General features: G+C 42.8%; 2 protein-coding genes across 3 annotated transcripts; one reads left to right on the plus strand and one right to left on the minus strand.

Moving 5' to 3' along the window:
• The first annotated feature begins 167 nt into the window (after positions 1-167).
• napbb (N-ethylmaleimide-sensitive factor attachment protein, beta b) lies at positions 168-5,364 on the plus strand. Its single transcript, XM_008398298.3, has 11 exons — positions 168-420; positions 1,685-1,764; positions 1,933-2,049; positions 2,604-2,650; positions 3,025-3,102; positions 3,204-3,259; positions 3,376-3,460; positions 3,542-3,646; positions 3,727-3,795; positions 3,911-3,961; positions 4,255-5,364. The coding sequence occupies exons 1-11, from the start codon at positions 320-322 to the stop codon at positions 4,354-4,356; spliced, it is 891 nt and encodes a 296-aa protein (XP_008396520.1). The 5' UTR covers positions 168-319; the 3' UTR covers positions 4,357-5,364.
• gzf1 (GDNF-inducible zinc finger protein 1) lies at positions 5,365-11,505 on the minus strand. Of its 2 annotated transcripts, none has more exons than XM_008398303.3 (8): positions 11,259-11,505; positions 7,993-8,975; positions 7,745-7,928; positions 7,490-7,656; positions 7,173-7,267; positions 6,904-7,071; positions 6,652-6,809; positions 5,365-6,559 (listed from the first exon to the last, which is right to left on the minus strand). In XM_008398303.3, the coding sequence occupies exons 2-8, from the start codon at positions 8,958-8,960 to the stop codon at positions 5,846-5,848; spliced, it is 2,454 nt and encodes an 817-aa protein (XP_008396525.1). In that variant the 5' UTR covers positions 8,961-8,975; positions 11,259-11,505; the 3' UTR covers positions 5,365-5,845. The 2 variants fall into 2 exon arrangements, with proteins under 2 accessions (XP_008396525.1, XP_008396523.1); XM_008398301.3 differs by lacking the exon at positions 11,259-11,505 and adding an exon at positions 10,337-11,022.
• Between the last annotated feature and the right edge of the window lie 683 nt (positions 11,506-12,188).

The following is a 12,188-nucleotide window of genomic DNA, read 5'->3' on the forward strand; positions in this document are numbered from 1 at the left end:
TAATATATACGCCTAAATATTATTCATAGTACTGGAAGAAGTCTCTATATTGGGAACTGCGCCGACGTGTTACGTAAAACGGGGGTGATAAAAATCCAGATTCTTTCCCATTGGGAGTCGTAGTTTCTGTCACAATGACACCAAGCGTTGTTGGTTTATAAAGAACTCAAGCTCCCATGATGCCACGCTTCCTAAAGCCACAAGCTGGGTTACGCCTACGCTAAATCGACTGTAATCCTTACTGTACAAAACTGAATCCTCTGCGGGTATTTTAAATTTTTCCTGCGACTACAAGTTTTCCTCTAAATAGGCTAAAGAAATGGACAACTCCGGCAAAGAAAAGGAAGCCATTCAGCTAATGGCGGACGCTGACAAAAAAGTCAAGTCCTCCGGCTCCTTTTTGGGAGGGATGTTTGGAGGGTAAGACAGCACTGCACCAAAGAACAGCTAGCAAGTGTCAGCAGCAAACTTGGCACGAAGCCCAAATCTACCTTTCATATTCTATAAAGCCAAATTATAATACTAATAGTGAAATATTGTACTAATGTGTTAAACCAAGAAGGTGACCTGTGACTTTAGTTGTGAAAAGCCCTGTAAATCAACTTGCTAAGTTAGCTGTTATCAATGTAAACAAAGCAGTAAAGCAAGACTTTCTATTGCATTATGCGCAGCAGAGTCACCATATAGCCTCAGAGGGTTACAGTGTGCTACACTTTAGCTGGAATATTCTCTATTATGTAAATAAGTCGTTTAAAACAATGAGTGGCGTTCACATTTAAGTAGCTTCTCTCTGCATTAGCTGATATATTAGAACAAAACGCCTTTAAATGCAAACCATTGCCCCAAATCTATACATAAAAAAAAGGAATTCCTGCATAGTTTAAAACCCAGGTGATCCCCGGATCTGTACTTCTAAACCAATTGATTAAACAAAAGGTGTGTTAATCCCTAGAGGTGCTATAAAGACGTGGCTCTGCACAAGAGCAGATTTTCTTCCAGAGAAAATAATGTAAGGCTTCCAAGTTTTTCGAAACAAACGAGCGAATGAAAAACCGCCTGCCTTCAAATGTCACCACTCAAAATTTAAAGCAGGTTTAGGCTATGTAGGTATTTAAGAATGGCGAAGGAGCAAAACCACAAAGACACGACTGCCCATGTGCACTGAAAGGTCAGATAAGAATAATATTAATCAAAGAAGCAGAGAAGAGGCCCATAGGAACTTAGAAGGAGCTGCAAAGATCCATTGATCAGATGGGAGAATCTGTTGCAACAACTGTTAGCCTTTCATTTCACAAATCTGGCCTAGAAGAGAGCTACAAGAAATCCTGCATAAAGTTTATCACAAGTCATGCAAGACATTCAGAAAACATGCAAAAATTGTGTTCTGTAAAAGTCAATCCTAGAAGGATCCTTAATGGAACAGATTTGAAAATAGCTTTTCAATTCCATTCAACCTATCCAAGCTCGTGCTATTTAGCAAAAAAAAAAGAAGCAATTTGGGCACACTTTTTTTGTTTTGTCTCCAGATGTACACAACTTGTAGAGAAATACTCAGAAAACAATTGCAATTCCATCAAATGGTGCTTATACAATTGTCTCAGGGGGCAGATTGGAAATTATGGTACTCCTCCTTGCATATAAACACCAACAATATTTGTTTTCTTCTTCCTTTTCACTTCCCTAGAGGACATCACAAAGTGGAGGAGGCCTGCGAGATGTACTGCAGAGCTGCCAACATGTTCAAGATGGCCAAGAACTGGAGCGGTAAATGGATGTCCAACATAACAATTTTAAGCCTTCTTTTAGAAGGGTATGGGATAAATGTGACATTTGTCTGGTCAAGATTCAAGAAACCGCATGCCAAAGTCAGAGAATAGGCTAGATAGTAGTGTGTCAGTTTGAATGCCAGTTCTTGCTGGGTTTTTTTTTCAGCTGCTGGAAATGCCTTCTGCAAGGCTGCACGTCTGCATATGCAGCTGCAGAACAAACATGACTGCGCCACCAGTTTCATTGACGCAGGAAATGCTTACAAGAAGTCTGACCCTAATGGTAAGATGTGAATACATCCACATGTGATATGAGCATGGGGAAAACCTTGCTAACATTCTTATATATATATATATATATATAATCTGACTGTATCCCTGTGATGAACTCTTACACTCTTTGTATAACAAAGTATTTAAAAAAGACTTTTTCTAGCTATAATAGCTGTTAGTCTTTATTACCCTCCTGCTCTCATGTTGATATGTCCAGATTTTGAACCCAAAATTGTCAAGAGTGAATTTTTTTTTTTGCATCTGTAATTCAATAATTCTGATCTGTCAGACTGAATTGGTGGAGTCAAAACATTTTAAGAATTGCTTTAGTTGCTGTTTTCAGCTTAATGGGCACCAGAGGTCCTTAGAAGTCTACTTTGATAATTCAGTTAATAAAGATCAACATTGATGTTATCCTTCATATCTCAAAAGCAAAAAAAGTAACTTTTAATAAATCTGAAAATATCCGATTTTCTAATATTCACCCCCATTTTATTCATATGAAACAGAAGAGCCGTAATGTATTGTCTAACTGTTCCCTCCTCTTTCCTTTATGCTGCTAAGAGGCAATCAAGTGTTTAAATGCTGCCATCGATATATACACAGACATGGTAAGACGCACTTGGAACGTGACCACCGCTGTTTCTGCTTCGTCTCCGTGTGTTTTGATGTTTCGGTTTCTGGATGTCGCCTGTAATTTCCTTTGTGTAAACGGCGCAGTGTGTGACGTCACCTGGAAGTTTACAGGTCGCAAACACAAAATATGGTTTTTTTTCATTCAGTTTAGTTGTCGTCTCTGCCAAAAAATCTGGATCTGATTTTTATTCCACAATGTTAAGAACGCAAAAAACCTTTTAACAGCGAAGTCACAAGGTACTTCTTCCATGATGATGCCCTGGATTAAGCGTGGAGCTCTTCCGTTGATTGGTGTGGCGTCTCCCGATAGATCCGCTGTGTAATGATTTTTTTCCTCTTCCTCCTCCAGGGAAGATTTACCATCGCTGCCAAACATCACATCAGTATCGCAGAAATCTATGAGTCTGAGCTGGTGGATATCGAAAAGGTGATGCAATCAGAGGAAAAGAAATTCCGACAGCCGTTTTAATACATCTGCTGTAAATTCTTTTATTTTTGTTTGTGTTTTTTCTTTTCTTTTCTTTAAAGGCTATTGCTCATTATGAGCAAGCAGCAGACTACTACAAAGGAGAGGAGTCAAACAGGTACCGTTCCCACAGTCACACAGTCTAAACAGTCAATGTGAAACAGTTGATTGTTCAAATCTAGACTGTGTTACTTTACGTAATCGATCATGTATCGGTGACGCCTCTCTCTTTAGCTCTGCAAACAAGTGTCTGCTGAAAGTGGGAGCTTACTGCGCTCAGCTGGAGCAATACCAGAAGGCCATAGAGATCTACGAGCAGGTGTGTACTTCACATTCCTCCCCTTTGCTTCCAACAACCCCTCGACTCTGCTAACGTTTGCCTGATCTGACTGCCATCGAGGTCGGAGCCAACACGATGGACAACCCGCTGCTGAAATACAGCGCCAAAGAGTATTTCTTCAAAGCGTCCCTGTGTCATTTCATTGTCGACGAGCTCAACGCGAAGGTAAGTCCACACCTCTGAGGTTCACCGATGGTTTGGGGGACTGTGTTGCCGAGGCTGATATGTATATTCTGCCTGAACAGATTGCTGTTGAGAAATATGAGGAGATGTTCCCTGCTTTCTCGGACTCCAGGGAATGCAAGTTGTTGAAGGTAACTCTGAGTTAAACCTCTGAAGGATTCAAATTCAATAATACTTTCCTGATCCCGAAGGGAGTTATCTGGTTAGCGTCTGATAGTAACTTCCTTCTTGCGTTCGGTTGAACAGAAACTTCTGGAGGCTCACGAGGAACAGAACAACGAGGCCTTTACAGAAGCCGTGAGTCTTCACATTCCCTATTTTAACCAGTTTTTTTTTTTTTTAATTTACATATCGTCACGTCACAATCACAATCTCGCAATTTCAGCTCTGCGCATTTACATTTGTATTTGTAAAGACAATTGGATTTTATTTCTTCATCGATTTATTTCTATTTCAGAGTTGTTGCTACTTTGTGTGGACTTGTCGCACAAAGTCCCAATGAAACTCTCTCTTCTTTAATTCGGAAGGGTTGGGAGTGATTTTTGAAGGCGCTGTGGGTTATTGTGTGCCTCTTCTTAACCTGTTTGCAGGTGAAGGAGTTCGACTCGATCTCCCGTCTGGACCAGTGGCACACCACCCTCCTATTGCGCATCAAAAAGACCATCCAGGGTGATGAAGGGGATCTGAAATAAATAAAAAACAAACAAAAAAACTCAGGTTAGGGTTGCAGCATGGAGGGGATGGTTCCATCACGCATGCTTTCACACACACACACACACACACACTGCAGAGCACTCTTTCACACTCCCCTCGCTGTTACCGTACTGGTTCGGGAGCGTCCGCTGACTTTTTTTTTTTTTTTTAACTTTTCCACTGCTCACTGTTGTAAGAAGCGCTTCATGTTTTTGTTACCAGCTTATCCAAATCCAGTCAGAATGTAAATCCTCTCGCCCTCACCTCTGAACAGAGGATTGCTGCATACCTTTCTCAGCTGAAATCCTCCTGGAGGGGGTTTCAGAATCTGACGCTAGTACCGACAGGAGAGGCTCTGCATGTTTTCTACCGTTTCTTTCTTAGTCGGACGAGGCTTTTTTTTTTTTTTTAATCCGTGTCGGCGTGCAAACCTGTTTGATTTATGCAACGGGCCAGTTTGTGATCATTTTCAGGAATCCTGTTACATAGCGCTAGAGGAGACGATCAAACCCACGCCCTCAGTACTGAGTAATGCATTGAAGCCGTTTCCATTTCCCCCTCCCACCCTCTCTCTTGAAACTTGGCAACAATATGCACAAGTTTTGACTGTTATATATTTGTATCTGAACAAATGAAATCATGATTTTATTACTTCTTCTTAAAACTCTAGGATGTGTTTGCTGTGGCGAGACTTTATTTGCACCTGTAAGTTTGAATGTAAAATGCATTCCTTACTCTTAAATAAAGAGCACCGGCACGAGGCCCCTTCCTCCTTACGTCACTTGAATGTGTATTTTGATGTAGTGCACCTTCCAAGCAGCCGGTTGCTTAGCATGTCATTGTGTTGTGTACATTCACTAGTGTTAGCGAAACCAAAGTTTTTACAAATGGAACAGAAAAAGAAGCAGAAACTCTGTATTTACCTTCTTCCATGTGGAACAATAGGCTGTGGATATGAAATGTATGCCTGTTAAAATTAAGAATAATAAAGATCAAGTTCAATACCATGGTGTTTGTGAGCTTGCATGTCAATCACCTGTTTATTTTTATTTCTTTTTTTTAAATCCAGACATACATGTTGGTCGCTCTCAATACCACACTCTTCATCGCCTTGAATGTTGGGGCTAAATTGTTATGCAAGCTCTCACAATTAAATTATATATGCATGAAATGTAAGCAATTTTTAATATGTAGCGTCATAATTCACTAAAATGCTTAAGTGCATGGGTAAGATATGACAATAAGAAGAAATTAAATGTACAAAACAGGTAAAAGCTTACACAAAGGGAAAATAAACCAGGACCAAAAAAAATCAAAGCGTCACCTACTACCTGACAACTATTACAGTCTGATGCGTAGAAGCAATACATTGAAATAAAGCACTGCTGTTATCAGTACAACAGTGATTTTAAATGACACCAAAATCTTTACATGAGCTTTTGTGTCATAATGCCGCAAAATCCTTAATCACAGCACAAAGAGTTTATTCTACACAGAGCTTTGGTTTTTGGTGGTTTCTGCTTCATCTGCTGTCTTGTTCTGTCCATCGCCCAGGAGTTGTTCCTGTTCTTTTCCATGAAACACCTCCCCAACGATCACAGTCTCTATATCTGGGTGCAACTTATCGCTCTCGGAGGTTGTATTGCTTTCCGAAGATGGAGCTAGAACCGTCTGTGCGGCAGCCGCTTCCAGCAGAGACGTCGTGGAGATGTCTGACGCCAGCAAGGTCTCAGAAACGGGGACGGAGAGCGTGGGAACAGACAGAGAGCCGGACGGAGCTTCAGAGGACAACGTCTGAGCTACGGACACCGGGATGGAAAAGGGCATGGCGATGGCCGAACCGTCTAACGTGATGGTGCTTGTGCCGATGGGCTGGATCTGCGTCCCCGGCGGGACCTCGGTGTGGATGACGGCGATGGCGCCGCCGCCGCCGTGGCTGACCAGAGTGATGGCTCCATGCCTGGCCCAGTCAGCTGGGAGAGTCAGCGGCTCAGTCGGAACCACCACGGCTTCTGTGCTGCTTTTGTCTGCATCGTCAACGGCGTGGACGGTGGGAACCGGGGAGGAAGAGCTTTTGCTGGCCGTGCTCCTCTTCTCCTCCGATCCTCCCTTTTCTTTTGTAGGAGACTTGGGCTTCTTCTCCTCCACGTTTCCCTCCAGCACAACCAGGTAGGTCTTCCACGGCACATCCGAGCCATGGATCTGTTTCAGCAACCAGAACAAGAGAATCAATGCTCCCGCCTCAAATGCGGATGCTTCTTTTTTTGCCGTTTGGCGAGAGAAGCCGTACTCACCATAGTGTGCCTGCGCAGGGTGGACTTGTCAGTAAAGGTGCGTTTACAGAGCCCACACATATAGGGCTTCTCTCCTGTATGGATCCGCTGGTGCCTCTGCAGCGCGTTGAGCTGAGTGAAGTGCTTATCACAGGACTTGCAGCTGTACGGACGCTCTCCTGAGCAGCAAAATTTAGAAAGTGAATCAAGTAAAAAAGAAAAGAGTGAACGAAAACAATTCCTTGTACTCCAAATGTGTCTGAGGAACTATACCCGTGTGAATTTTTAAATGCTGGTTGAGAGAGTTCCTCTGGGCGAAGCCTCTGCCGCAGTGCTCACACTTGTACGGCTTGGAGCCCGTGTGGATGTTGGAGTGATGCCTCAGGTACTCCTTGGATGCAAAGCTTTTACCACAGGATTCACACATGAAAGGTTTTTCCCCTAAAGCAACAGAGGATTTATTTAGTCAGCCGTCTTTGTTCAAAGTCAAACTCAAATCCGGAAAAATGTTTGTGAAATTCTTCTTTTTTTTTTTTTTTTACCTGTATGTGATCTCTTGTGATAGGCCAACATGTGCCTTTGAGAGAACCGGGAGTCACACAAGTCACATGCATAGGGCTTCTCTCCTGTATGTGTCCTACACACACATGAACACACTTACTGAACACTAATCATGATTCCAACCTTCGGTGACTTGCAAATGTGATCTGATCCACTTAATCAAAACCCTTCAAGGAGATTTTGGAAAACAAGCATGGCTACCTCCAAGTAACTTTAAATTACAACGCGAAGATAAACAGAAGTCGCATTTTAAGGCTGAAATCCTAAATATGAGCTGGAAAGAGGTCAAGACTGCTACCTGTGATGCATCTTGAGCGCAGAGTTCTGGGTAAACTTGGCCCCGCAGACGGTGCACTCGTAGGGCTTCAAGCCCGTGTGCGTCCTCTCGTGAAGCAACAAGGCCGCTCTGGAGCTGAGGGACTTCCCACATTCGGCGCACACGTGTCTCATGTTCCTTTCGTGTACCTGAGACACAACAGGAAATGTTGAGCTTATTATGCAGATGGAAAAGAAAAGACAAAGAGGGGGCACGCAAGGTTTTGTCACTCCTCACCTGTCGCTTATGGCGGACGACGTCCTTCTTCCGTTTGAAGGTCTTGCTGCAGGAGTCGCAGGCGAAGAGCCTCTCGTTGCTGTGGACGTGCTTCTCGTGGATCTTCAGATTGCTGCTGTTGGCGAAGGTCTGCATGCAAGTCTCACAGCGGTGGATGACGTGTGCTTTCACTCCGTGGTATGTGCTAGGGAAAGGAACAGGTCAGCTTTGGTGAAAGTTAGTAGGACACAGGACAGCGATCCAGTTACCTGATGTGCTTCAAGTAGCTTTTCTCATAATGGAAAGTCCGCTGGCACTTGTTACAGCTGAACTGGGCCTTGGATATCCTTTTAACTTCCTCCTCAGACTGTCCTTCCTCATCTTCGTCGTCCTCCTCCTCTTCGTCCACATACAACGAGTCTTGAGGATCGTTACTCTGTGCGTCTTCCTCAAAGTCCAAGTCATGCGCCTCATCCGAGGCTCTGCCCTCGATGTTCTCCTGTTCCTCGCTTAAGTCTTCTTCGTTCTCTGGTTCAGAATCTTCTCCGGTTCTGTCCTCAGATTCATTCGCTTGGTTTTTATCTTTAGGATCGTCTTTCAAAGCGTAACGCAAGCGCCTCTGGAGCACCTTACGGCCCGCCAGCTTCAGTTTCAACTTTTTTACTTGATTGGTTGTTTTCCTTTGAAAGGTTTTCGCCTTCATCTTCTTTTTACGGTCCCGTTTCTTGGGGCTCTGCGGCGAAGAGGCAAGAGGTTGCTTCTTAGCGTCGACCTTTTCAGCGCCGGGTAATCCTCCTTCTCCGTCTTTGACTTTGGAGTCACAGGTTTTACTTTTGGGCCTTTCCAGAACTCCAGCGCTCAAGGCGTCGCTGCAAACCACCGACAGGCCCTCGCAATCCAGTAGCCGCGCCACTTCTTGAACGTCGCCGATCTTATTCCTGGCGACCTCTATCTTACCTGTGTAGACGAACTCCAGGTACTTTGAGAAGTCACTCGAGTGCATGTTTGAGAGCTGTAACTTAGCCCGGTTTGCGTCCTGAGAGAGGAGAATCTTCTGAAAATACCCACTGGACGCAGCCAGAATCAGCTGGTGGGCTTGAAACTCCTCTACCTCTTCCTGGTAGTTCACTTGGACCGTTACGTCACACAGTTGACCCTGCATCCTCATTTGATGCAGGGAAGCCAGAAGGTTTTCATGGTGAGACTTTGAGGTGAGCTGGATCACCTTGATCCCCATTTATCACTTCTGGCGCTGAGAAAAACACAAATGTGGGACATGTTGTTACTCTAAAGATGTCCTATAAGATCTACAGTATGTTTTTTGTTTTTAAATGCGTGCCCCCCCCTCCCCCCCCCACCCACAAGTGTCTGATAGTGACCAGTTTGGGGGAACACAGAATTTTCTTTTCTTGAGGTTGAATGTAAAAAAATACCAAAGACAAACTTCCAAATAATTCAAAAGGGGAGTATGGAGGATCATAATCATAAGGTTTTAGTGAACGATGTTAAAGTGTTGAAATACTTTAACAGAGGGAGATTTTGTTTTGTTATAATTTAAATGTTGAAGAGCACTCTTGAAAAGTTTCTTATTCTACTTCCATAAATCAGAGTTTTAGGTCATATTTTAATAAGAAATAACTTCCGTATTTACACTTCTTGAAGTCTCTTTTTTTTCTTCTTTTTTGGATAAACCACATAATACTGATCCAAAGCACCCCACGAGCATAAAAGAAGCAAGAGCATCGAGAAGACAAAGGGACACACCAAACAGAGCAGAGATTAAATCATGGAGAGGTTTAACACGAATTTGGAAGTCATTTTCCTACTTTACCACCACAACGGCTAAACATGGTGGTGGCATCATCATGCTGAGGAGATGCTCTGCTTTAGCAAGGACAGGAAAGCTGGCTAGATGGGAAGATGAGTGGAGGTAAATAAAATACTTCAACTTTGTGGCTGCAAAACAGCAAAATGTGACAAAATATGAAGGGTATGAACACTTTGTGACGTACTGAATCTTTCCTTATCCGTTTCTGGTCTTCGCTGAATCTTTTTGATATGTTTTTACAAAACCCTTTTCAATTTGATTATATTTTATTAATCCTCAACTTTTACAGTTTTTTTTTCTCTCGTTTGTTTGTTTTTACATTTTTACACACGCCCATTTCATATCGTCCTGTAGAAGACAGAAAGCGAGTGGAACAAGCACATTAGAAAAACATACTTCCTCGAAGGACGACTCATTTTTTGTGATGCTTTCAACACTTTTACATGCACAACATGAATCCGGCTAAGCAATAGTCGTATCTCAAAAGTGTAAAAGGCTGCCAAATATTCCTGTAAAGTTGCATTCTTCGTGGCATTCTGTTTCTCTCGCTGCATCTTCACATGAGCAAACACTCATAATCCATCACTCTGAGTTGACACCACTGACTCAAGGTAAATGCTAGCACTAGCATCGCAGACAATAGCTAAATCAGATCTAAAGGCAACACTCGGCTCTTAATGAAGGTACGTGTAGGTTGTTACGCGAACTGACTCCACAGTACACCGCTCACACAGTGACCGTGTGGCATCCAGCAAAACCATTCAACGCGAGTTAAGTTTTCTTACCGTAAGCTCGGTAAAATGGCAGCCCTTCACTTCCACAGCGGAAAGGCACTTCCTGCTCAAGTCCCTCGCAAAGACCGCTTCCAGGCTTTTCACAGCAGTGACATCCGGTGGCAGAGTCGCTGGTTTTGGATTAGTCCTCTGTTTAACCTGTGAAATACCGACTCCAAAAGCTTCCTTCGTTTGATTTTAAAATATAATATATCGACCATGATGACGGCGTTACGTAACCGTTACGAATAAAACGAGCGCGTGTAATAATGAGCTGTAGTTGTTTTAGCGATACACGGCGAATCATCTTTGTTTGGGCCTGTGTCGAATTAATTATTATGCAGAAATTTGGCGTTTCTTTTATGTGAATGCATTTTGTTTCAGTACTAATCGTTATTAAGCGTGCTGGACGGGGATTAGGAGAGAAACACTGACTAGTACGACAGCTGTTTAAAGAACACTTAATGAGTAAAGTAAGGTGATATTACCGTAACGTTCAACACAAATAACAGGAAAATTGGTGCGTTTTTCACGCATTGCTCCCCAGCGTCCACACGATGGCGGCATTGCGCAGAGAGGCTTTCTCGTGCCGTAATGACCAGGGAGACGCGAAGACAAGCGAGAACCTTTCACGTGAATTATTACATGTAAAGTTTTTTTCTTTACATGACATGAATGGCTCTTCCGGAAACCTATGCAACGGGTGCCTAGTCCAACTTCAAAATCACATGTTATGTGAATTGGTTAATTATTATTTTCTTATTTGCTCTTAGGCATATGAGTGTGTGTGTGTGTGTGTTGCATCATTGTTGAATCTAAAAGTTTGATCCCGTCTCTTGAGATGTCCTGATCCACTGATGTTTGCGCTTGGTTTTCGCCTGTGCTTGCACTCTAAACATTTCTGGGTTGTTTATTGCTCTTGTTAAGGTCTTACCATATTTAGTAAATTCCTTTGTGTTGAGTTGCTCGCTTATTACGTTTGTTCTATTCGTTTTGTATTCTGGATTAGATTCTTATGTTAGCATAAGTCTTTTTCCCTTTGGGTTTGTAGATCCATCTGTGTTTGGTTCAACTCTCCGTGTTAATTAGTCTGCTTCCCTCGGTGTCCATGCTTTGTATTCTCCCCCATGTGTGTCTGCGTCCCTCTGATTAACTCACCTGGTTTCAATGCTACCACTCCTCCTCCTCCTTCTCAGTATTTAAGCTCCTTGGCTTTCATTGTTCTCTGCTGATTTCTTTCATTGCACTTGCCCTGGTGTTCTGTGCAAGTTTAATTTTTACTCTCATTAAGTCCGTCAAACTCACCGTGTTGCTCTCAAGTTCCCGTCCTATTTTACCTTAAAGTCCTATTAAGTCAGACCCATTTGGTGAACTTACTTCTCAGCACCTCATCAAGTTTTATTTCTGAAATCTTAGACATTTTGATAATAAACCAGGTTAGCAGGGATTACCAAAACCGGTTTGGTTTGCCAACATGGCAGACTGAGAGTGAAAACAAAACCTTAGAAAGAAAGTAATGGTTTATACTAATGTCAGGAAAAGCCAGGATGATTATGTCACTTCTTCAGCTTCTGATTATAACATTTTGAGTGAAACGGTGCCACAATTTGCACCTCCAAGCCACTGCTTCCTTCTGGAATATCACTGAAGAAGTCAAATAAATCAGACTCAACATGAGAAAGAGAAGTCCGGAGCTCCACAAAGCTGCTTTCTCATTGGGTACCATTTTCAGATGAAGGTGCAGCATTCATCTGTTCAAACTGGCCAGGAAGAATTGGGTTCGATAGAGGAACTTTAGTCCAAAATGAGTAAAGGTAATTTTATTTATATAGCACATTTTCAGCAACAAGGCATACAAAGTGCT

Source organism: Poecilia reticulata, chromosome 21 (assembly GCF_904066995.2).
Source record: "Poecilia reticulata chromosome 21, P_reticulata-male-v2, whole genome shotgun sequence".
Lineage (NCBI taxonomy): Eukaryota > Metazoa > Chordata > Actinopteri > Cyprinodontiformes > Poeciliidae > Poecilia > Poecilia reticulata.